The sequence below is a fragment of the Ovis canadensis genome, chromosome 12 (assembly GCF_042477335.2).
Source record: "Ovis canadensis isolate MfBH-ARS-UI-01 breed Bighorn chromosome 12, ARS-UI_OviCan_v2, whole genome shotgun sequence".
Classification (NCBI taxonomy): domain Eukaryota; kingdom Metazoa; phylum Chordata; class Mammalia; order Artiodactyla; family Bovidae; genus Ovis; species Ovis canadensis.
Window position 1 is genome coordinate 70,517,533 of NC_091256.1, and position 25,833 is coordinate 70,543,365.

Consider the following 25,833-nt stretch of genomic DNA (forward strand, 5'->3'; position numbering starts at 1 on the left):
CTTGTTATAGAATCCTCTGTAAAGCTTGTTTTGGTTGGCCAAAACTTTAAATAGGTTTAAAGTTTTACCAGTTGCATTTAATTTAGAATATTAGAATTTTTAAAAACATTGTAGTTAGTAAATGGATGTAAGTTAGAAACAACTCAGATGAACTTCTGAGGAGCTGTGATAGACAAAAATGAAATTTCTCAAACAGCTTTTTATCTTACACTCTCCATATTTCGATTATAGACTTGTTCTTTTCCGTTCTCCCCTATGCCTCTTTCTGCTTCCTATCAGATCCCTTATTTACTCTCCTCTTAAGTCTTTCTGAGATGCTCCCAAAGCCTGGAAGAGACAAGATGCGTACTCTGTAAGAGAAAAATTATTTTGTGGATGTTTATAGATAAGCCTAATGGAATTTTCAGCTCTATCATATCATTTTGGTTCCTCTTTTTCATCAAATGATGGGATAGGCTCTTTTGCTCCCTTCTCTGGTATGAGGAAGTTACAAGGAAGGATTACACATACAAGAGAAGTTTTTTAGTTGTTGTTGTTTCTTTGTCAAGCAGTTACTAAATTTATATTAGCATTTGAAGAGGCCCAGAGTTTGACTTCTAGGTTTATAGGTAGACAAAATATAATGGTATTTTCAATGCTGTTTTGAAATGATGTGGATATAATGGATTGCAGTGAATCCTTCAAATTAAATTCAAGCTTAAAAGCTTCCCTTTTGGATTTTCTGTATGCCTTTTTTTTGAAAAATCTGTGTTTTAAACTTTCCTACTGAAACAAAAGCAGAATTACGGTTATATAACCTGTCTTATATCAGTAACCTCAGATATGCAGATGACACCACCCTTATGGCAGAAAGTGAAGAGGAACTAAAAAGCCTCTTGATGAAAGTGAAAGAGGAGAGCGAAAAAGTTGGCTTAAAGCTCAACATTCAGAAAACGAAGATCATGGCATCCGGTCCCATCACTTCATGGGAAATAGATGGGGAAACAGTGGAAACAGTGTCAGACTTTATATTTTTGGGCTCCAAAATCACTGCAGATGGTGACTGCAGCTATGAAAAGACACTCACTCCTTGGAAGAAAAGTTATGACCAACCTAGATAGCATACTCAAAAGCAGAGACATTACCTTGCCAACTAAGGTCCGTCTAGTCAAGGCTATGGTTTTTCCAGTAGTCATGTATGGATGTGAGAGTTGGACTGTGAAGAAGGCTGAGTGCCGAAGAAGTGATGCTTTTGAACTGTGGTGTTGGAGAAGACTCTTGAGAGTCCCTTGGACTGCAAGGAGGTCCAACCAGTCTATTCTGAAGGAGATCAACCCTGGGATTTCTTTGGAAGGAATGATTCTAAGGCTGAAGCTCCAGTACTTTGGCCACCTCATACAAAGAGTTGACTCATTGGAAAAGACTCTGATGCTGGGAGGGACTGGGGGCAGGAGGAGAAGGGGACGACAGAGGATGAGATGGCTGGATGGCATCACAGACTTGATGGACATGAGTCTGAGTGAACTCCGGGAGTTGGTGATGGACAGGGAGGCCTGGCGTGCTGCGATTCATGGGGTCGCAAAGAGTCGGACACGACTGAGCGACTGAACTGAACTGAACCTGTCTTATATGAGTATTTATAAATCTGTATTTGTATTAATTGCTATTTATTCTCTCAGCTCTTTTGTGCTGTTCTTTCCCCATAAACCGCTGGAGAGTTACCAGCATTGTTGATTTCTGTTTCAAAATTTGACTCACATAGTCCCTTTCTTTCTTTTTCCACTGTCACCAGTCTTTGACCCTAATCATCCCATGCCCCGGCCATTACATTTATCTCCTACTCATTGTATAAGAACTCTGGTCTTTTCCCTACTTCATCTTACAAACTATTGCCAAATTTTCTTAGAATCTTTCGTTGCCTTCCTATTATGTAAGCGGTGGTTTTTTAAGTATGGTCTGTGGGACCCTAGAACCTGAGGGTCCCCTTGATCTGCGAGGTTAAAATTATTTTTGTTTCTTTTTACCGTGTTGACATTTACTCTGATACAAAAGGAGTTATAAGCAAAACTGTTGATGCAGTTGTAGGAATCAAGGCTGTGGCACCCAGCTATGCCAGTAGTCATGCAGTCTTCTCTGCCACACATAGTAGGGGGGAAAAAAGCCAGTTTTCCTTAAGGATATCCTTGAGAACTCAGTGAAAATCTTTAATTTTATTATATATTAACCTTTGGAGTTTATGTCTTTTTAACATTCTGTATGATGAGAGGGGAAGTACACTTAAGTTGCATTCTGAAGTATGACAGTTATCACCGGGGAAAGCATTAATGGTAAGTGATCTGGGACCTAGCCTTACCATTTGTTTTTCATGGAACACCACTTTTATTTGAAAGAACAACTGAAAGACATGACCTGCACTTATCTGAAAATGCTATTAAAGTATTTTTTCCCTTTTCCAACTGTTTATCTGTGTGTTTAGATTTTCACTTATACTTAAACCAAAACAACGTAAAGCATAAGATTAAATATCACAACAAATATAAGAACCCAGGTGTCTTCTATATTCAATTTTGAAGGAGATTTGCAAAACTTCAGATGTTGTCACTCCTCTCACTAATTATTTTGTTTTGTTTTGGGAAATAGTTGCATTTCATCAAAAATGTGTTATTTATGTTAACACACAGTAGGTTTGTTCTTGTTGTTAAATGAATAAATATTTTAAAAATTTCTTAGTTTTAATTTCTCGTGTGGTAAATATTGATAGATATAGCCCACATAAACAAAAAAAAAATTCTTTGAAGTCCTCAGTTTTCAAAGTGTAAAGGAATCATGAGATCAAAGATTTTAGAAATTATTAGTCTACATGATAATATCCAGTCTCAAGTACTTTTTCAATGGGGTTCATTCTAATTCTTTTTAATGTTTCTAAAATTATTCAACTTTTGTAATAAGGGTAGCATCCAGTATCGTTGGTATCCTTACAGGAATTGGACAGCACAAATCTAAAATTTCCTTCCAGTTTTGCTGTTAAGATTCTTATCTGTAATTCTAAAGTTGTTACCCTATTCAGTAGTGAATTTTAGATACTAAATGCAATTAAAAGTCAGAAATTAGAGAGCTAGAGAAAAAGAGGGTGGGAGTGAGGGCAAGTGGGAGGGAGGGAGGGATTGATATACTTGGTAAAGTGAAATAAGGCAACAATCTGAGTTTGTCCTGAATTTAATATAGTCTCAGTAAACAGGCTTTACAAGTATACTCTTAAACCTTCATTTAGCTATGGAAATGAGGACACAGTAGAATGAATAAATTAAATTCATAGGTTTTCAGCAATATTTAGATTGTTACTTAAAATGCCCTTTAAACCTTAACCCAGAAATGCTAAAGAGAACAAAAAATCCCACTTATTCTGACTTCTTGTTTTCTTCCTTTTAATGCAATCTTATAAAGTGATCAAAATGTGGACCACAGATAGTAGGAAAAAATGTGAAACTACAAAACGTATGACATGGCTAATCAACCTCCTAATTTAGACAGACAGAGAAACTAAAATGTAGAAGTACTGCTTCCTGTTTCATTCTACCTTTAACACTGGAGAGGAGAAACTCAGGGTCCCCAACATGCTTTATGAGACATTGTCTTGTTTCACAATAGCATGAAGAAACTGGGAGCAAAGCTCAAGTTGGAGAAGGGGAGAGCTTTAAGGGAGACTGTAAGATAATTACTCAGGTTGACACAGGCAAGATAATTCAGGCTTTCTTAAATTCAGTGCTGGTGGCAGATTTATATTTTGTCAGGAACCCTGGGTTTCCTGCTATAATACAGTTTTCCATATTCTAGTTTTTATGGACAGAGCCTATCAATATCTTCTTGCTCAGTTTGGATCATAAGATTCAAATTAAATTGCAGGGGGCAGTTTAGGTCATCCATGGCCAACTTACATAAGAAGGTTAGTCATTTGAATGAAAACTTGTCTAGGCCACAAAACCACCACATTTCTACATAAAGTAGGTGCATCCCTCTCTGTTTAAGTGATCTTGGTATTTGACTCTAAAAATAGGTCTGCATTGTGGTCAAAATGTAACCCATTTGTTTATCCAAATTGTGTGAAGAAAATCAGCTTTGACATGGCTTTTAAGTTCAGGCAAGAATCTTTTATCTGCCAAGAGTTACTGAATTAATTCCTTTAAAGCTTTTTGTGATAATTTTAGGAAAATTTGAAGTATAAACAAAACTTTAAATGCTTGAAATGAGAGAGTTGAAGGTAGGAGAGAGTTGGTGTGGAATGGAGAAGCTATGCAGCACGTACTGGTGTGCGAAGTTCACAGGAGACAGAAGCAGAAAAACAAGGGGAAAAGGAAAGACGGTGAACTTCTAAAAATTAGTAAACATGTCAAGCCAAGCCCTGGCAACATTATTGGTTCTTGGATCTTGAGTTACTTTGGAGGATAGTTGATGAGCTCCCCAAACATGCCAAGCAACAAGTTTAGATAGACTTTAAGAGAGCAATGAAGTTAGCCAGAAGGAGCACCGATTACAATGCTGGACACATGGGGATGTGAGAAGAGAGGCATACACACACCTAATGCCTGAATACTGACCTGTTTACTTTCTACCTATGGTTATGCATATTTGAGTGATTATAGCGTAAAACATCTAGGAAATCATTTGAATTTCCTTGAAGTCGGTCAGTACCAGGAATACCTACCATCCTGTGATAAAAAGACTAAAAGTCTATGGAAAGTAATAGTAATGAAGACTCTCACCTAATAGATAAAATGCACTTATTTGTTATTGATATTTACCACTCCCCTGCACTCATGGGCATTTGTTTTTTAGTTTCTTCAGTTTGAAGTGCTCCTCTAATGTAATAACTAAATAGTAATAAGTAATGTATTTTAAATGTTTCCTACACTGTATTTCTGAGAGGACTAAAGCTACTTTTGATATATCTTGAAACATCATAAAAACCTTACTCAATGGATCTAGTATGCACTTAAAGTTAAGATATGTTTCTAGTTTTTCAATAGCCCAAATGACCAAACAGTTTATATTAAAAAAATTTTGAAGTGATTTTTTTGGATCTCACCCCTAAAGCAAAGGCAAAAAATAAAAAATAAATAAACAAACAAGACTATATCAAAATAAAAAGCTTCTGCACAGCAAAGGAAACCATCAGTAAGATGAAATGGCAACCTACTGAACTGGAGAAAATATTTATAAATCATATATCTGATGAGTTAATATCCAAAATATATGAGGAACTCATACAACTGAGTAAAAAACAAACAAAAAATACCCACAGCAGTCTGATTGAAAAATGGGCAGAGGATCTGAACAGAAATTTTCCAAAGAAACTTATAGATGGACAACACATATGTAATGTATTCAGCTTCCCTGATCATCAGAAAAATGCAAATCAAAATCAACAGTGAGATATCCCTCACACCAAATGAGAATGGGTATTTTTTAAAAGACAAGAAATAACAAATGATGACAAAGATGTAGAGAAAACAGAACCCTTGTGCCCTGTTGGTAGGAATGTAAACTGGTACAGTCACTATGGAAAACAGTTTAGCAGTTCCTCAAAAAATTAAAAATAGAACTACCATGCTGCTGCTGCTGCTGCTGCTGCTAAGTCACTTCAGTTGTGTCTGACCCTGTGCGACTCCATAGATAGCAGCCCACCAGGCTCCTCTGTCCCTGGGATTCTCCAGGCAAGAACACTGGAGTGGGTTGCCATTTCTGTCTCCAGTGCGTGAGAGTGAAAAGTGAAAGTGAAGTCGCTCAGTCATGTCCGACTCTTTGCGACCCCATGGACTGAAGCCTACCAGGCTCCTCTGTCCATGGGATTTCCCAGGCAAGAGTACTGGAGTGGGTTGCCATTTCCTTTTCCATACAGCCCAACAATTTCGCTTTTGGATATTTATCCAAAGAACATGAAAACACTAATTGGAAAAGCTATATGTGTTCATTGTGTCATTATTTACAATAGTCATAAATGGAAACAACCCAAGTGCCCATTGGTGGATGAGTAGCAAACTATTCTGCCATTGAAAAAGAAATGAAATCTCATCATTTATGACAACATAGATAGACCTTGAAGGTATTATGCTAAATGTAATAATCAGAGAAAAACAAATACCATGTGATGTCACTTACATGTGGAATCTACAATCTAAAATAAAGAAAACAAAACTCACAAGTACAGAGAACAGCGTGATGATCTCCAAGAGGATGGTGGGTGAGATGAGTGAAGGGGGTCAAAGGATACAAACTTCCACTTATAATAAGCCATTCGAATGTCATCTGCAGCGTGGCGATTACAGTATTGTAGTGAATATCTGAAAGTTGCCAGGAGAGTAAATCAAAAAGTTCTCATCAAAAGAAAAAAGATTTTCTAAAACTTATTATGGTGACGGATGGTCATCATTCTGCAGTATATACAAATAATTGACTCATTATGTTATACACTTGAAAATAATATAGTGTTACATGTCAGTCATATCTCAATAAAAGAAAAAGAAAAAAGTAACATAGGAGATGAGACTTCTAGAAGAGTTGAAACATTTAAGTTAGGTGTTATATTGTATGCCTCCGCCTTTAAGAAACATGAGGGTAATATGCTTAGATCGTCTGTTTTTAAGATCTTACTGGCCTCTAGTGGTAATATGATGCTATAGTTTAACCAGTTCTAAAATCTTACAACTGACCAAAAATAAAGCCATCTTGAAGATGTAGGCTGCCAATAACTTCACTCTTTCAGTTCAAGCTCAGCAGTACTCTTGAGTGTACATGCGGCAAGCAGCATCTTCTTCCGAAAGAGATCTATCCTTTATTCTTGTCTCTGAGTCACCCCCACCTCTTTCTTTTGAATGATAACTGGTTTTGCCCTGAAGTGATCTCCCATTATTTTAGTGCATATACACTGGTGATTACCATGCCAAACTTGTGCTAACAATTCTTCCCAAAGTGTTTCAGCCCTCTTTTTTTGCAGACTATAGGGCAAAATCTTCCCTCTGTCAAAAACTGTTTATATTTTCTTCAGAGGAATTTTAAGTTTAGGTTTAGACCACCTTCCTTGATTTTGAAGCATCTTCCATTTGAAACGTGAATTTACGAAGCATGGTAGTGATCTGTCCCTTTTGTTTTGTGTCTGTCACACAGATGTGAAAGGGCCACCTACCCACCGTCTGTCTTGTGGCCAGTCACCCTACACCGACACGACCACATGGGAGCGGAAGTACTGCATCCTCACAGACAGCCAGCTGGTGTTGCTCAACAAGGAGAAGGAGGTGAGGTTGGATGTTACTGAGAAAAGCTGCTTCCCTTTTCTGACCAAATTCCTAAAATAATCTAGTTTTAAATTTACATCCTGATGAGTTACACTTATGAAAATGGAGGCTTTATGAATGGAGACTCGTAAGTGGTTCCAAAGCGCTGCCAGTGTCGTCTTGATGAATACGTGATTGTCACGAAGCAGTGACTTCAACAAGACCAGGCTGGATATTCACTACAGGATGGTGAAAGAGATATTGAGTTGAGTAATTTGGAGTGAGAATGAGTTGGATTGTGTAGACCTGGCCCTGAAATTATATCAATCTACGGCAGAGCCTGGTGGGCTGCCATCTATGGGGTCGCACAGAGTCGGACATGACTGAAGCGACTGAGCAGCAGCAGCAGCAGCAGCTATTAGAAGGGCTTCCCTGGTGGCTCAGATGGTAAAGAATCCACCTGCGGGAAACCTGGGTTCAATCCCTGAGTTGGGAAGATCCCCTGGAGGAGAGCATGGCAACCCATTCCATTCTTGCCTGGAGAATCCCCGTGGACAGAGGAGCCTGGTGGGCTACAGTCCACAGGGTCACCCAGAGTCAGACATGACTGAGCAACTAAGCCCAGCACAGCTATTAGAAATTATATCAATCTCGCTTCTTACAAGTAGCTAATGGCGCAGTCAGCAAATTAATTGAAAGAAGTTTAATGAAGGGAGTATACAGAGGTATGGCAGTAAAAGGGACCCACCAGAGGGTGATAAAGTATACATTAAAGCAGTTATCACCCTGGACCTTCAGGGCAAGGGAAAGGAGCAGTTTTTCTGGAACCCAGAAAACTGTAGTTGCCAAGAGGGCCAATAGCAGTAGCTGTGGCTGTACAGAAGAAAACACAACTTCTACCAAAACAGAAATGGCCAGCAGGGAGGAAACACTAGAGAACAAACACGCCTGCTCTCTTTTCCTGCTTTCTGATTTCTTGCCAGTTACCTACTGGCCAAACCTAACTTAAAGCCAAAGGAAAAGATTGCTTTTGATGTGTTCCAGAAATCTGTTTCCTAAAGCACAGCAAGGGAGAGAAGGGCAAAGAATAGATCTGGAGAGACAGAATGTACTAAGTACAGACACTGAGTTCTAGGTAAATTTTCTGTGCTTCTAAGTAAAAAAACCCTTGAACTTATGTATATACCATTATTACTTTACTCCTCAAACTGTTACAGTGTACAAATTTTTCCACATCCAATAATTCGTTTGCCTCTTGGTGATTTATCAGATGGTTGACCTGGTAGGGCCAGAAAACCATCTTGCTCCCAACCTCCACAGCATAAAAAAATGATGAGTATGATCTTGACCAAGAAGAGGGATAATGGGGAGGAAAAGAGAAGAAGGGATCTCATTCAGTGAAGGAGAAAGATTAATTGCCAAAAACATATGTAAATAATTAGAAAGCCGTTAAAAAGAATATTAGTTCCATAAGTCATCCCTCCAGAAAAGTGAATTCAGTTGAAGCAAAGCACAAAAAATACATTTCTTAATTCTTAGGTGTGGATTCCTATACCCTTTTCTCTTCTCTCTCTCCTCCTTCTCTGTACTTTTCTTTCTCGTCTCTTCTACTCAGCATTCTTTAACATCGTAAAGGCAAGGTCATACCAATAAAGCAATTTCGATTTTCATCTTTTCATAGGCGGTACTTACTTGCAAGGGCCTGGCTAATGTGCCCTCTATGGACTTAGTTATTCTTCTTCTCTAGTCATTGGAAAATGTCCCTTACTTTTGTTACCATTTCCCTACCTGTGACCCTTTTCCAGTATTGTCATATAATGAAATTTGATTTTATTAAAATAATTCAATAAAGGTCAGCCCTTTCTGGAATAGGATAGTACATGTTGTTTTGTTTCTATTAAGTAGCTACATAATAAAAATTGGTAGGGTACGTATTAGTATAGAATATTTCTAATTATCCAATCTGAATAAACAGATAATTCAGAATGCCCATTTAAACCAATCTACTCGGTCAGCAGTCTTTTATCAGAGCTATTAGTATGGAGTTATATGAACGTATCATTTACCATCTTTTTGCCCTTATCTACTTCAATTTAGTAATGTAAGGAACCAAATAGCCTAAAGATACATAGCACAAGGTCAGGAGCGTGCCTTAGAGAGAACCGTGATGTAACCCATGGATTAAATATTACTGATCAATTGAGTAATCCAGGCTTGGACCCCCTTTAGCCCCACAAAATAACTGTCCATGAGGAATGATGATATCTAAAATGATTTCTTACATACTTTATCCCTTTAAAAAAATTTTTTGCTTATTTTTGATTGAAGGATAACTGTGCTACCGTATTGTATTGGTTTCTGCCAGACATCAGCATGCTAGCCATTGAGAGTAGCCCTAGACATCCGGGGCACCCTTGTCTTCCACTCTCCATGTGACTCTGTAAACCCCCTTTCTGTCTCTGCCTTCCCCTCATCCTTTCCCGCCTCTTGAAACCCTTTCACTACACCCTCTGCAACTGATAGTCCGTCATCAGTCGCATCAGCTCTTTCTTTTACCCCTTCTCTGAAGGAGTTGCTTGATTCTAGATCTCCCGAGAACTTGTAGCTTTCTGAGGACACTGCCTCGAGTGAGGCCCTGTCAAGGGAAGGCTGTTTTCCTCTCAGGGCCTTCCTACCAGGCTGCCTGTGGTAGGCAGCCTTCTCCTTTCATGGCTGCTTCCTGTCTTTTCACCCTCTTTTCCCCTGTAAAGTCCAAACTATGAGTCTCATGTTATAGTCATCTTCTAGCCCCACCCCACACCGTCATTTCTCCTCATTTCTCATTGATTTTAGCTGCTGACTCATCGTCATTATCTCCAGCACTACTGCTGCCTTCACTTGTGAGGATTCCAGTGTCTGCAGAGATGATCCCTTCAACACACTGGCTCTAAGTTTCCCAAACTCCTCTCCTCCAAGAATCTTTTCGCCTCATTGCTGCAGCTTCTTCACGTTCTCAACTGTGCGTGTCTTACTATTTGACACCTGCAATCTTTCTAGCTCATCCTTTTTGCCAACAGTTTTTCAACCCTTTTGGGACTTATGGGTCATTGATCTTGTCACTTTTCTGTCCCTCATACCTCTATTACCCTCTCTTCCCTCTTCATCCAGCTTGAATTCCATGATCACTTACTTTAAGCTTTGCATACTATTTCCTTGCTGCCCCCACCCCCTTTTGCATCATCTCATATTCACTTGGCAATGTGATAGGTCAGTTAAATCCTGCTGCTCATCTATCCTGCTCTGCTTCCACACAGCATAATGTGTCTGGAGAGAATCACTCCACTTCACTGATAGTCTTTAACTAATGGCTGCAAACCTCATGTGAGCCTCTAATGCTCCTTGGCAATCACAAAACATTTCCTAGTCTAATTACCGTCCAACTCTCCTGGACTCGTCCTTCTCACTCTGTGCGTGGTGAGGGACCAATTTTTTCCCTACCTCGTCATGAATAATATGAATTGTGAAGCAAAATGAAGTTTTAAAAAGACAAAAGTCTATGTCCAATTTTTTTATTAGATTTAACAAAAAAAATGAAATTGCAGTCCAATAATAGTCATAATAAGAAAAGAAGAAATAGAATTACAAAAATTGTACACGTTTATAGAGTGTGCTATAAAATGAGATAAATCTACTGGTAACACAAAGCACACTTCTTCTTAATTTCTATGTTGTTAAATTGTTTAAACGAACAACTTGTACAACAAAACAGAACAGTATAGGACCTTGGACTATACTTTGAGTAGCACAATCCAGAATGATTTCTGAGATGATTTTTTTACATTTCCTCATATATTCTGACTCCTCTATGTTTCTCTACCCTCGCTTATAGCTGTTATTTTGCTGCTTATTTCATTAAGAAAATTCAGGCACTCAAGAGAGAACTCTGTTACTATGTCTACACATCCACCAGCAACTATTTCCTTATACATTGATCTCCCTCTTTTCACTGTGGTTGGATTACCCAGGGTCCAGCTGTCAGCCCCTCCCTGTGCCCATTCTTGCCTGTTCAAGAATATTTCACTGGCAGTTCTCCCTTATTTCTTTTACATCTTCACCTCTTTGCTCTCTGCTAGATTGTTGCCATCAGCACGCTATTATTTCTCCCATTATAAAAGAAAAAAATAAGGCTGCATTAATCTCACTTCTCTCTCCATTTACCATCCCTTTCTCTGCTCCTCTTCAGGCAAAAATTTAAAAACTTCTAGCCACTTTGTTTCTAATTCTTCTCTTCCCATTCTCTCTTAAACCTACTTCTTTTACACTCTGACCTTTGCGGCTTTGTGAAAATTACGCTTGTTTAGCTCACGAGTGACCTCCACATTGCTAAATTCAGTGGTCACTTCTCACTTCTTGTCTTACCTCATCTTTAAGTTAGTGGCATTTAATGCAGTTGATCACGCATTCCTTCTCTTAGCACCACTTTCTTCACATTGCTTTCCATGACACTCTGCTCTCTTAGTTTGCTCCCTGTCTCTCTGGCAGTTCCTTCTGGGTCATCTTTGGAGATTTCTCTCCTGCTCTCCCGATCTCCACAAGAGAGTGCTACGGAGTTCAGTCCGTGAACTTCACTTCTTTAGGAATCTCATCCAATCTTATAACTTCGAATAGCCCTCTAAAGCTGATGATCTTAATTGTATGTCTTAAGCCAACACAACTCTTTTCTTGACTCATATATCAACCTGCCCATTATACACCTTTACTTGGATATGACTTTGTCCCTGTTTTAAGCACATCAGGCATGTTCCTACCTTGAGACCTTAGCCCTGAATTTTCTCTCAGATATTTGCATGACTCACTTTCTCACCTCCTCCAGCTCTTTGCTTGTATATCACTTGCTCGATATGGCTACTCTGACCAAATTACTTAAAATTGCAATCCCTCCCTATATCTCCATTCAGAAATTCTGATCTAATTACATGAATCTTATTTTTTTTTCCCTGTGGTATTTACCACCTTCTACAATACTATATAATTTATCATGCTTATTGTCTCTTTTATATAAGCTTTTGAAAACATTCGTTGCTCAGTCGTGTCCGACTCTTTGTGACCCCATGGACTGTAGCCTGCCAGGCTCCTCTGTCCCTGGGATTCTCCAGGCAAGAACACTGGAGTGGGTTGCCCTTTCCTAAGTCAGGGATTTTGTCTGTTTTGTTCAGTATGGCACCCCTCAGTGCTTAGAACAGTTCCTGACACATACGTAAATTCTCAACAAATATTTGTTGAATGAATTTTGAAAAAGCCAGATTATAAACTTTTAATTCCTGAATATCCATTTTTTAAAATTTAAGTTTGAAAGGAGCCGAACCTTCTGTCTTTTCTTTTTTATGTGATAAGTCTTCTTTCAACAATAGGTGTAATAACATATTTTTTTTTCTAAGACTGGGTAATAAAAGTGGAAAAAAATCCATAAGATGCTTTTCTGTTGTTGAATGTGAAATTGCATCTTTATTTATTGAGCACCTATTATGTGTGCAGTATTGTGGTTGCAAAAATGCAGTATTGTTAGGAACACATTCAGATAAATTAAAAATTAAAAGACCCATTTGAAACTAGGAACAGAGGTGGTGGCTGCACACCATCATGAATATACTAAATGTTACTGAATTACTCACTTTACGGTGGTTAATTTTATGGTACTTGAATTTTACCTCAATGCAATTTTTTAAGAGGATTATAATATTACCACAAGGGAAAGATTAACTAAGATATTGCCCTGGATACTATATGGTTTAAAGTGGAGAATAGCAAAAAAAAGGATTTACGAAGAAGTTTACAACTGAGTCGTGTGTTTAGGGACAAACAGAAGCTCACTTAGAGGAAAAGATGGGAGGAATATTCCATGTACATATAAAGATGCAAAGTCAAGAAACATTTCACATCTCTTTGGCAAACTGCAAAATGTTCAGAATTCTTGGAATATAATTTGCAAAGCAAGAGGTGAAGAATAAAGTTCTTTAAAGGCCATGCTAAGGAATTTAGACTTGATTCTGGAAATGATTTGGATCATGGAAAGGTATTTAACAGGGCAATGACATCACATTTGCTTCTAAGAAAAGGAACTCTGTTGATCATGTTGAAAATTGAGTGAAAGGGATTGGAAGGAAATAGATGAGTTATGTTACTGCAATAGACCAGGTAGGGGGTGACAAGTTTACAGAAACAGTTTAATGTCTTAAGACAGGTGTGTTCTACCATTATTAAGTAGGAAAAACTGGATTAAGTCTCTAGGATAAGAAAATGTTAAGGCATACTTATACCTGCTACTTGAATTTTATTTAATATTCTGTTAATTTCACGGTAGGAAAAGATTAGAAATCTTTTTTTTTTTAATTGGAAGAACCTGAATACACTGTCACTCATTTATATTCCACCCACACGATCATGAGGAATATAACTCTTATCCTTGGGGTTTTGTGTTTAACAATTCACAATTCCTTGAAACAAGGAGTTTAAGGAATTTCCTGCCAAAATTATCCTAAAAAGCTGTTTTAAACCTTAATCAACTAACTAATCATGGGGGTGTTTATCGCTGTGTTAATAAGATAAGAAAGAGGGTTCTGCAAGGGTTTAACCTGAATCCTTAGCCAGACGCTATTGGAATGTGGGAGGATTCTGTTGGTCTGGTATCACTCATGTATTCAGTGTGTGGGGTCTCTTAATGCTCTCTGTTAACTCTGCACGTTTACTGTGCTCAGTGGAAACAGGATGGGGAGGGATGTCCATGGGAAGCATGCTGAATGCATGAAGCTCCCAGCTTGGGAAGGCAGCAGCAGGATAGACCTGGGCAGAATGCTGAGAGAGAAGTCTGCCAGGAATATCACCTTGAGAAATGATTCACTGATTCGGTAAATTGCTTCATGCAAATTGTGCCAAACAAACATTGCTTATGTGTTATGAAATACACTTCCCTGCCTGGATGCCAGGATAGGCCCCAGCTGGCTTGGCACCAGCATGGTTCAAAGAAGACATAGGAGGCCATTTGAATTCCATTTTGCTTGCAAGAGATAAGACCAAGTAAAGTAAACCAGAGATTAAGGAGCTGAGGGAAAAGGTAGAGAAGACAATCATGACCCCACCCCCAGCCCCGGGAGTGCAACCAGCACAAAAGTACAAAAGAAAGCTGAATTTCTGAGTTTCTTTCTTTTGGCAGTAACAAGCCCGTAAGAATGGCTCCTTTTTCCTTCATTCAAACTCTGCTTTCTGTATCTGGAATTTTAAAAGCTGGGATGCTAGTGTAAAGGCTTCAAAGTAGTAATAATGCAATTTCAAAATATTTAAAAAATATTTTTCTTCCTTTCAGAAAGCAGTATTTACACTCAGATATATTGATGAAAATAGCAGTTAAACTTTGTGCAAATAACTAAAATCAAGTGTTATTTATCTTGGAGTAAACTACCCATGGCATATTTCATTCAGAGCTGCTTTTAAGTTATTCAACAGATACATAATGTACCCCTGTATGTGAATTTACTGTTCAGAGTTACAGAGAATAAGACACAATTCTTTCCTCTCTCTCCAGTACCAAATTTAGTTGTGGGAATAGGGTAAATAATTTTAAAATGGCATTTGATAAATAGCACAAGTAAACTGGATAGAATAAAAGAAAGAAATCTATTTATTCTAAAGGACTATAGTCTGTTGTCATTAAGATGCTGTTGGCAATGGCCAATTACCAAAGGAAGCTTAAGAAAGGAAGGGGGTCAGAGTTATGTGTTATGAATATTAATCTGTGGGATGTATTGGAAGAGGGAAAGATAGGAAGGAGACAGACCAATTAAGAGACCACTATTCCTCTGATCTAAAATCTTGAATGGTTTCCCAGTGCTTCCTGAATTATTCATGGCCTGGTATTAAAGCCCTCCCATGTGGTTATAATATATTTTGGTATTCTCTCCCGCTTCTCCACCTTAAGAGGCTCTAGCTAAATTGACTATCTCCAGGTTCCAAAAGTAAAAAAAATAGTATATTTACCAACTTCTTGGCTGATGTTATATTTTTTCGTTTGCCTAAAATGGCCCCCATATCTACCTATCAAATATTCATTTATTCATTTGTGAGTTGTAACTATTTTAAGGTTTGAGAATCTACTGGTAAGTAAAGCTGTTAACTTATGCAGAATCAGTTGCACAGATGAATAATTATGATCCCATGTATAAGTATAGTGGCAGAGAAAGATCTGTTATTGGAGAAACCTCAGGAGATATGCCCTAACCTGCCCTTAGGGGATTGATAGAAAGGAAGGTTCCTGAAGAGGCAATGCCTGTTCTAGGTCTCAGGGTGGATCAGAGTTGACCTGGCAGGTATGGAATAGAGAAGAAACAGAAAAAAATCTTTCAGACTGAGACAACAAACTCAGCAAAGGCACTGAACTACAACATAGGGAATATGTTAGGGAAACGCAAGCAAATTGGTGTTCCTAGAATGTAAAGTGCGAAGCTGGATACCCAAACAGTGGCCAGATTGTGGAAAACCTGGTATACTATATCAGGAACCTTGTACTTACTCTGTAAGATAGTAGTTTTAAGATACTTTTAGCAGAACAACCCTTTCATTGTAGAAAAGCTTACATAGAAGCCCTGTACAGCAGGTAAACTCCAGATTAGAGTGTGATTGAAGCAGATATGCGAAGAACTGACTCATTTGAAAAGACCCTGATGCTGGGAAAGATTGAGGGCAGGAGGAGAAGGGGATGACAGAGGATAAGATGGTTGGATGGCATGACCAACTCAGTGGACACGAGTCTGAGTAAACTCTGGGAGTTGGTGATGGACAGGGAGACGTGGCGTGCTGCAGTCCGTGAGGTCGCAAAGAGTCAGACACGACTGAGTGACTGAACTGAACTGAAGCAGAGAGGTGCCCTCCTTGTCACATCCACATAAGAGCGAGCATACCATCTCTTCTTTGAAAATCACTGCAAAGGAGAGCAACTGAAGGCCGTTAAGGCTCAGAATGACATGGTTCCAATTGCATTTTTTAAATACTCTGTTAACCCACATACAGAATAGATTTAAGGGGCAGAATATCACCAACAAAGAGACCATACTAGTAGTTTGGATAAGAGAATCGGAGGCTTTTGGCACCAGCTATGATGGAGTAACTGGTACAAAACTAGCCCTCCCATTGCAAACAACACAAGACTGGACCAAGAAATACACATAGCAGCTATTTTTCAAACATTGGACAATAGGCAGCCAAAGACAGTGGTGGTCACCACTCTCCTTGAAGAAAAAGAAATGTCAGAAGATGCACAATATAAGCCAAAAAAGGTTGAAAGAAAGATAAAAATTTCTCTCATGTCATAGAACCTGAAAGATACACAACTTTTAGAGTAATTCGGTATACAAGTAAATGTGAACCAGTAAGCTAAATTAGGACAATTGGAATGTAAAAAATTGTTTTTTTAAAGCTGTCTTTTTTAAAACTAATTTTCTTTGGCTGTATGGCTGACATTTGTAAAAACTTTTGCTTAGTTCATTTGAAGATACTTGAAATATTATACCTCTAACTTTTTAAGAAGCAGGTCAATATCTTTAAAAGGATAATTTATGTAAGAAGCAAATCAATGGTGTTGTAAAAGGAAATGATTCTTAAGAAACACATTTAGAATAAAAGTAAACACTATTCTCCCTTATATTGAGTCAGAAATAAAATGCCCTAAACTTAAGAGTGATGCTGTGAATAAAATCATTCATCATATTTTAAGTTTCAACTGTGAAAAAAAAAAGTCTGCATTGAAATTTTGAGAATTTAATTGTGAGTGACATTTAGGCCCAAATAAGATGCTTGATATATTTCATTTATTCTCTTCTTAGATATGATACAGATAAAGTATGTGATAATGGAAACCATGTCTTTCTTTTTCCTGGTTATGATCTTTATGAATTTCCACAGAAAGGATTGTAGGTCATTCCCTCCTAAAATATAAAAAATAACTCCTTTTTTCTCTGTGGCTTAGGTCTTCATTAATAGGCATTTGGGGGGAACTATTGCAAAAATAGTTATGTTTATTCAGGTTCATCTGTTTGTTCAAAAATCCAAACTACTTTCCTCCCACCCCCCCCCCCCCAAATTTACCTCCATTCTGTCCTAAGGCAGGTTGAAGATACATTTTTACCTTCCCTACTTGGAGGGGGTTATTTAACCTCTGGGCACTACTCTTTTAATTATTTAAGTAGATATCATTTCCATCCTGAAAGGGTCAGATGACTTAGATTACTGTTCATCAAGTTTTCTATTACATAGCTTTTGGAAGAGTTAATGTCTTTACTGATGCTATTATTTGATATTCCATTATGTTTTAGAATTTTACTTTTCTTAATTCCACTAGCAGTAACTGTAGTTATAGCAGTGAAGAAACGGGGAATTTTTAGTCTTATGAAGTGTGAAAATTTTCAGTCCTTATGAAGACATGAGAATTTTGCTCTTCAGACTCTCAGTAATGCAGAGAAAACCTTTGGTATCGTCCCCTTGACCCAGTCATAGGACTTGAATTACTGAGGCAAACCAGGAAGCAGATACACTTAAGCCTGTATCTGTCCCAGTTTTGCTGGATCAATTGATGTGCCCGTAGTAATCTACCTGGAGAAATAAATTATTCCTCGTCTGTAGAAAGGGGGTAATAATAATAGCTCCCTCGTAATGGCACACGTGTAAATCCTTAGCTTTGTGCATGGTAGGAACCTAATGCTAGTCATTACTGAAATTTGTTTAAAAATGTCTATATTGGAGCCATAAGAATTAGAGACTATGATTAATTGTTGCCGAATTGGTTGCCTGCACCCACACCAGGGCCCCAGTCTAGGCCGAGGGGTCTTGGTCGAGGAGGTTCTTTTTTCCACTCAGATTCACACAGCCAATAGTAGCGAAACTGGTGCTGAGAATAGAATGGTGCATAGTTTATTCAGTGACCAAAGAAATAGAGACTTGTGAGAATTTAGTTCGCAAATCAGCTTCTCAGCCTCATTCAGGTGGAGACACCATTTATATAGTAGGGCTGAGGTAAAAAGGACAGAATTTCGTAGAGAAGGAGGATATTCATGAGCTGTCTGAGGACAAGGGTGTGGTTTGTACACGGGACTGAGGGGCACCCCTTTTCAGTCCTTATGCGGACTTTTCCAGTTGTCACGGCGATTGCCAGTTGTCGTGGCGCTCGTGGGTGTGTCATTTAGCATGCCAGTATGTTAACAGTGAGCGTATAATGAAGATCAAAGTCCACTGGAGATCAGGTCTTCCGCCATCTTGGGCCTACTTGGCCCTAGCCGGTTCTTGTTTTTCTCTCTGTAACTTCCTCTTTTTGTGATTGAGCCTGCAACTCCGATAAGGGCAGTTAGTGCCCATTTGGGTGAGGGGCAGGGGCATGATTCTGAGGCCTTGGTACCATAATTCCTGACATAGTTTGCCAAACTGTTTAAGATGTTATGAACACTATTCTTAATTCCGATAGAGGTTACTAATAAAATCTCATTGTGAAACGTTTTTGCCCTTCTCCCAAAGTAAGATGATTTGGTCTTTTGCAATTACCAAAACTGGGGGAAGAAAAAGGAACTTGGAGCCATCTCATTAATTCACAGTGATTACCGGTGTGTAAATTATAAAATAGTTAATGGCATCAGGCATCGTTTATACCATTTTTAGTTCTCATTCCACGTGTACAATCAGAAAAAAAAATTATGCCAGAAAAAAATATTTTTCAGGATTTCAAAAACTAGTCTCACTTGTGGAAGAATATATGCCGTTTTATGCATGTATCTGTATGTTTTGACTGAAAACATGTATAGATAGTATTTTATCAACTATCTCTAAGTGCCTACTTCTAAAATTGGAGAAAATTTGGGTGATTTTACGACTTTTATCTAACAAAACCTCTTTTACAAGAATTTTGGAACGAAATCTTTCTGGCTGGTTGTATTTCCATTACCTTACTGAATGGTGGACAGAATTGGAACTTGTGCACAGGTTTCTGATGTGAAAGAATCTTAACTTGTGTGGGTGTCTTGTGTTTGGTTCCAAGCTCCTCAAGCAGATAAACACACCTGGATGTGATTTGAACAGACTTCATGAAAGCTCATTTACATACTCACCTTTCCTGATCTTTCAGTTTTCTTTTTTAAAGAAAAGCTTCCTGAAAGGAGTTAGTAATACTTTAACCATTGTGTAGACTTTATTTCTCCATTTCTTCTGTTTTGCTCTGATGATGGCATACTCCTACCTTCATCACCTAAAAATGTTATTCAGTCAGAAGGTACTCATGGCACAATTAAGCTTCATCTCTTTTTTGGTTTACTAGATACCTGTGGAGGGAGGACAAGAGCAGCAGGCAGATTCCACCAAAGGGCGATGCCTGCGGAGAACTGTCAGTGTTCCTTCCGAGGGTCAGTTTCCTGAATACCCACCAGAGGGCGCCGCTAAACTGGGTAAGCTACTATGTAAAAGGAAAGAAATTACTAATTTTTATCCAGTAATTTATGGACTTGTTATTGAGAGTGTTACAATAAAAGAAAACATCTTGCATTTACTGTTAAGTAAGTACTTTAAAATATAGTCAGAGGTCATTAGAAAGTTTTTCTTTATAACCAAGCGATAGCAAAGTTGTTTTACAGAGATAAAATTTATCTGAGCACTAGTGTGGTTGTAGAAAAATCCTAGGCATGTCGATTGATGTGTTGTTTCTGGTTTTACTGCTTGGCTTTAAATTTTTAAAGAGTGTTAGATGGTCCTGTTGAGGCACTAGGGAGTCAGTTTTGGTTGAAAACTTAGTGTTGAATGGCTTGCGTCCTGTGCACATAACTACTGGTGTTGTCTTGCATAGTGTAAAGTCGGATTAGGCTAATTTACCTGAGCCAATTTTATATGGCCCGTGGAAGTTATTTTCAGGCTTGTATTTAGAATGGCTGACACAAGGGAGACATCAAAAAACCCCACTTGAGTTGTTACATACTAAAGGAAGTAATGTCAGTATCAAAGCAGTTCTTTCTCTGTTTCTCACCAAATGAATCTCTTTGGCCTTGCATACTTAACAGTGGATATTTAGATAATTAAAATAGTCAGGTAATCTTAAGGGAATATAATAATGCTAAATGAAATAATGAAAGAGTTTGAAACATAGGAGTTGTTTTGGCGTTTTTACATTGTAGTAGTAGGGTTCGTTTAGTGCACCTAGACATTTAGTCATAGATACTTCGTAGGTAGGTAAAACAATCATTTGTTGTCTCTTGTTTTGTTAGTATGGATAATTCTGTGATTTGGTTGTAGCTTTTAAAATCAAGATTTGTTTGTTTGTTTTTGCCTTTTTCTCCATATCTTTTCACTTTCTAAATGGAGCTTTGTCAGAATTTGAATCCTTTGGTTCCCTTTTTATCCTGTGACATTTGTTGCTTTTCTAGACATTAGTCAGGTTAGCAAACACTTCTTCAAGGGGTCCTGCTTGGAAGAATCAAATTTTCCTCTGATCCTGTTTCCATTTGTCCTTCTTTAAAATATGTTGAAACCAGTTCAGGTGTGGGCTTAAGTTACATTACAGACCTGTCTGGGTGTGACCATTTTATAGCCTGTTTGTATTTCATATATGAGTTTTGTGTGAACTGGACTAGCTCAGAGAGTTGCCTTTGCTGTCATTATTTGTAATGTTAGGTTGATGACTCTTTCTCACCTTTTCTAGGATTCTCTGACATATTCATGGTTTGGTGCACAAAAATCAGTTGATTTTGAGGAAGTGCAATTATAGTCTGAGAGATTATTGTGATTTTATAGAAAGGGAATATATAGTACATTGTTAAATTTATGGCCAACATTCCAGGTACAGGTCCCACAGGCAAACTAGGATGAAGTGACTAAGATGTGTAGTCCAGAGCCAGCCCTCTACCTTCTGTTCTTGGAAACAGATTTGGCAGCCATCTTGATTCATGCTTGTCCATCATCATTTTTGGAGTGGATTTCCTAAATTTAGCACTGGGAGTTATCACTCATAAATTTTAGAGAGGAAAAAATTCTTTTAGAGCCTTTCTTCCTTACATGCCAATCTAATGTTGAATTAGATAATTATTCTTTTGTTCTATTTTTACTTCCCAGTGATTTGTCTTGAGGCAGAATTTCCTACTGTCAGATATTTAATTGAGTAATTGCTGTATATCTCTTTCTCTCTATATATATATGTATACACACACAGATATACGTATACATGTATATATTTTTTATGCCAGTCCCTAAGAATGAAAAGAGGTACAAGATAAGATCTCTGCCTTTAGAAAATTCTTTTAGGAAGATAGATTATTGATGACTGTTCACAGTATATGCTATTATTGTGGTAGATTGTGTGTGGTTTGGAGATGTAGTCGGAGATGACAGCATTGAACTCTTTGGCAAGCAGATCATAAAGGTCTTACAGGTAATTGTGGGAGCTTTGGCTTTTACTCTGGGAAAGGGAAGCTGTAGACTTCAATACTGAGACTAGGGAAGCAAGAATCGAAATTTAGAAACCGATTAGTATGCTACTGCAATAATCTAGAACAGAGCTGAAAGCACTTGGGCCATAATGGTAGTAACAGAAGGGCTGAGAAGTGACCAGATTATATTTGAAGGTGTAGCCAACAAGCCAGTTTGCTCATTAGGTTGGATGTGAGAAGTGAGAAACGGAAGAATGAAGAACTTGGGTAGAGCAGCCAGAAGAATGAAGGTGTCATTTTTTAAGTCTGGGAGGAGCAAGTTTGAAAGTGGGACTGACTAGGAGCTCAGTTTGGACATCTTAAGTCTGAGGATCTTATTAGATACACAAGTAGTAATATGTGAGTCTGGAAATTAAGGGAAGAGTGCAGACTGGAGATACAGGTCACAAGCTTTTAGCAAATAGATGGTGTCTGAAGCCATGAGATTGAATGATATCATCAGGGAAGGGTATTTAGGTAGAAAGGAAAAGTTAAAGACTAAGCTCAGGAACATTTAGAGGTTAGGAAGATGAGGAAACATGAGTAAAGGACGGGCCAGAGAAGAAGAATGAAAATACAAGAATTTTGTTTGCAAGTGAGTCAGTCAAGTGTGTCAGGAAGCCCTTCTGTTTTGGCAGGGTTCTTTCCCTTTGCAAGCTCTCTCTTTCTTCCTCTCCAATAGAGTAACTCCAGGGAGGACAGATCAGTTTTTGCGAATGTGAAACCCTGGCATGCATTTTGATTTCAGGTGTGAGGCAGTCAGCTGTGAAGAATTAGCCACTCATGAAAAACATGCACCTTTTATTCTACTTGAGAGAATTTGTAACAGAAGAGAGCTCTATGAATGTAAAGGATCTGTGAAGAACTTTCGTTAGTGGCTACTAATTTTCTGTACTATGGAGATTTCAAACTGGTAAAGAAACTTGAATGCAGAAAAGACGGGAAGGCCTGTGTTTCTGCCTCTCACATAGTTCAGCATGACCAAATGCACAGTTTTGAGGAACCTAAAGTACTCTTGCCTAGACGGAGGAGCCTGGTAGGCTGCAGTCCATGGGGTGGTGAAGAGTCAGACACGACTGAGCGACTTCACTTTCACTTTCATGCATTGGAGAAGGAAATGGCAACCCATTCCAGTGTTCTCGCCTGGAGAATCCCAGGGATGGTGGAGCCTGGTGGGCTGCCGTCTATGGGGTCGCACAGAGTCAGACATGACTAAAGTGACTTAGTATTAGCATCAATAAATGTTAAGAACTCAGAAGAAGAAAGTGTGTGTGCAGAGGCAAGTGGGGAATAGATAAGCATAGAGTGTCCTTCTCACTCACTAGTTCCCAGTCTCTTGCATTCAGGAGCTTACCCCAGACACATGAAATTTATATTTACCATGGCATTTGACACAATATTTTGACGCAGCAAATTCTTTTCTCTTGAAAGTGAGATATATAAGTACCCATTTCCAAATTTAGTAAACCAAAAAAAAAAAGCTACTTTCCCCTGGTGACAGTATCCAGATTTTAACTTATTCATCAGAAAAAAAGATTTTTCAAACCATGCAAAAGCACAATTTGCTGAATTTTCAAAAGCAAATCACTTCTTCAGATGGTAGAGTCTTTACATAAAAACAATACAGCAAGGTATATCAGTTGACCACATGAATTGGTAAATATTCATTTTCAATGTAAATATAACCTATATGAATTCAGCTTTTTAAAAAGCCATTGGATACCTTTTAAGAACATTATTAAATGGGAGAAAGTGAAAGCTGAACTGTAGGCAACATTTTTGTGATGCATAGATATATAGAAGAAAATGTGTCTCTACTACTGTGTGTTGTCTGCTGCCTGGCTGGGGGATTGCACAAAGATGATTTGAGAACCTTGTCCGGTCTGGTTGTTGCACTTCTTTGACATTCCAGTAAGGTTAATGCTTTGATGCTCAAGTGGGCAGAGCAAAGTCAGAGCCTGAAATGAGCAAGAATCTTGCTTGTAGGTAACATCAGAAGTGTGATCATAAAGCTGCTTTGATTAGAAAGTGCAAACACTCATTACTGCACCTTTTCTCAGTTCTCAAAAATGAAATTGAACCGACATATTTAAAACCAAATATCTAGTAACTCAAAGCTGCAGAGATCTTCATGCCTCTGTTTTATTACATTGTGATAAAATCTTAAAAGTACCCCATGATCTTACTTACAAAATCTCTGGATTTTTTTTAAAAAACTGTGCTTGTGACATTAAATTTGTTTCATTATCATGGAGTCCTCAAAACCTGGAAATATCTGGTAAGTGTACTTAAAAATTACAATTTCACATAGGATGCCTTTGATGCATGTTATCAAGCATAGGAAAAAAATATCAAAAGTCTTTGAGAGTCAGTGTTAGTTAATGCACTGTTTTCATGTTTGTGTAAATAAAGTTGAACAGAAGATCTAAAATAACACCACCAAAAAAGAGGGAAACTAAATTGGAAAAACCTTGAGGAAAAACTAACTTTGCACTAATGTTTTCCTGTTTATTGACCCGTGTGATAAAAATTTGAGGAAATTTTGAAGAAAATGAATATTAAAAGATAGAATATACTCTCTGAGACATTAATGAAATTATTGGAAAGGATAAGTCATTTAATCAAAATTATAGAGGATATTGATTATTCAGATCTTAGCTTTGACTCTGTTTATGAAATTAACCTGAGATCTGATTTTGTGTATAAAATGATGACGACTCTTTTTATTCCCAAGACATTCACTGTTAGGAGTATCTAGATAACTTATGAGTTGGACATGACTGAGCGACTTCACTTTTCCTTCTCACTCTCATGCGCTGGAGAAGGAAATGGCAACCCACTCCAGTGTTCTTGCCTGGAGAATCCCAGGGACGCGGAGCCTGGTGGCCTGTCGTTTATGGGGTCGCACAGAGTTGGACACAACTGAACCGACTTAGCAGCAGCAGATAACTTACAAAGTATTTTAAAGATGCTAGACTCTTCTAGGTATAGGATGGTAATGATAATATTGAAAAAAGGGAAAAAGAGTAATGAAGATTTAATATTGCAAGAAACATATCCTTCCATTTTTCAAATAATAGAATTTTTATTTTTTCACATTAATTTAAAAAATTTTTGCTTTATATTGGAGCATAGTTGATTACCAGTGTTGTGTTAGTGTCATGTATATAGCAAAGTGGTTCATTATACATGTATCCATTCTTTTTCAAATTCTTTTCCTATTTAGTTTATTGCAGAATATTGAGTTTAGTTCCCTATGCTATACTGTAGGTCCTTGTGGGTTATCTATTTTAAATATAGCAGTGTGAACGTGTCAATCCCAGACTCCCAATCTACCATTCCCTTTCCCCCTGGTAACCGTAAGTGTGTTCTCTAAGTCTTTGGGTCTGTTTCTCAGATCGAATTTTAAATATTGATAAATAATATCTGTGTACGGTAGCAGTCAGTATTTAAATTGGCTATTAAATTTATATGTGTAAAATTGTATGTGATTATATATCCTTTGCTCTATAAATGCTTTTTAGTTTAATGTAGTTCCATTTCTTTATTTTTGCTTTTGCTTATTTCACCTAAGGCAACAAGTCCAACAAATACTGCTAACAGTGGTGTTAAAAAGCATACTGCCCATGTTTTATTCTAGAAATTTTATGATCTTAGGTCTTACATTTAGGTTTTTAATCCATTTTTAGTTTATTTTTGCATATGGTGTGAGAAAGTAGTCCAGTTTGAATCTTGTACATGTGGCTGTTCAATTTTCCCAACACCATTTATTGAAGAGGCTGTCTTTTCCCTATTGTATATATTTGCCTCCTTTTCTTTGGTTAATTGACCATATAAGCTTGAGTTATTTGTCTTACCTTGATCTCTTTGTCTTTTTTTATGCCAGTCCCATGCTATTTTGATTGCTATAGCTTGTACCACTGTTTGAAATCAGGGAATGTGATACCTCTGGTTTTGTTTTTCCTTCTCAATATTGTTTTGACTATTTTAGGGTTTTCTGTGTTTTCATGCAAATTTTTGGATATTTTGTTCTATTTCTGTGAAAAATGTTATTGGTATTTTATAGAGATTGTACTGAATCTGTAAATTGCTTTGGGTAGTAGTATCGTTTTGGAAATTTTAATTCT

The 25,833-nt window shown here is 37.8% G+C and overlaps 1 protein-coding gene across 6 annotated transcripts in view; it reads left to right on the plus strand.

The window, feature by feature from the left end:
• RASAL2 (RAS protein activator like 2) overlaps positions 1 to 25,833 on the plus strand; it is a 394,454-nt gene that overhangs the window by 190,770 nt on the left and 177,851 nt on the right. For all 6 annotated transcript variants that reach the window (XM_069546154.1, XM_069546155.1, XM_069546149.1 and 3 more), the window contains exons 2-3: positions 7,141 to 7,268; positions 19,573 to 19,699. In XM_069546154.1, coding sequence (XP_069402255.1) covers positions 7,141 to 7,268; positions 19,573 to 19,699 — 255 coding nt within the window. The remainder of the gene's footprint in view (positions 1 to 7,140; positions 7,269 to 19,572; positions 19,700 to 25,833) is intronic.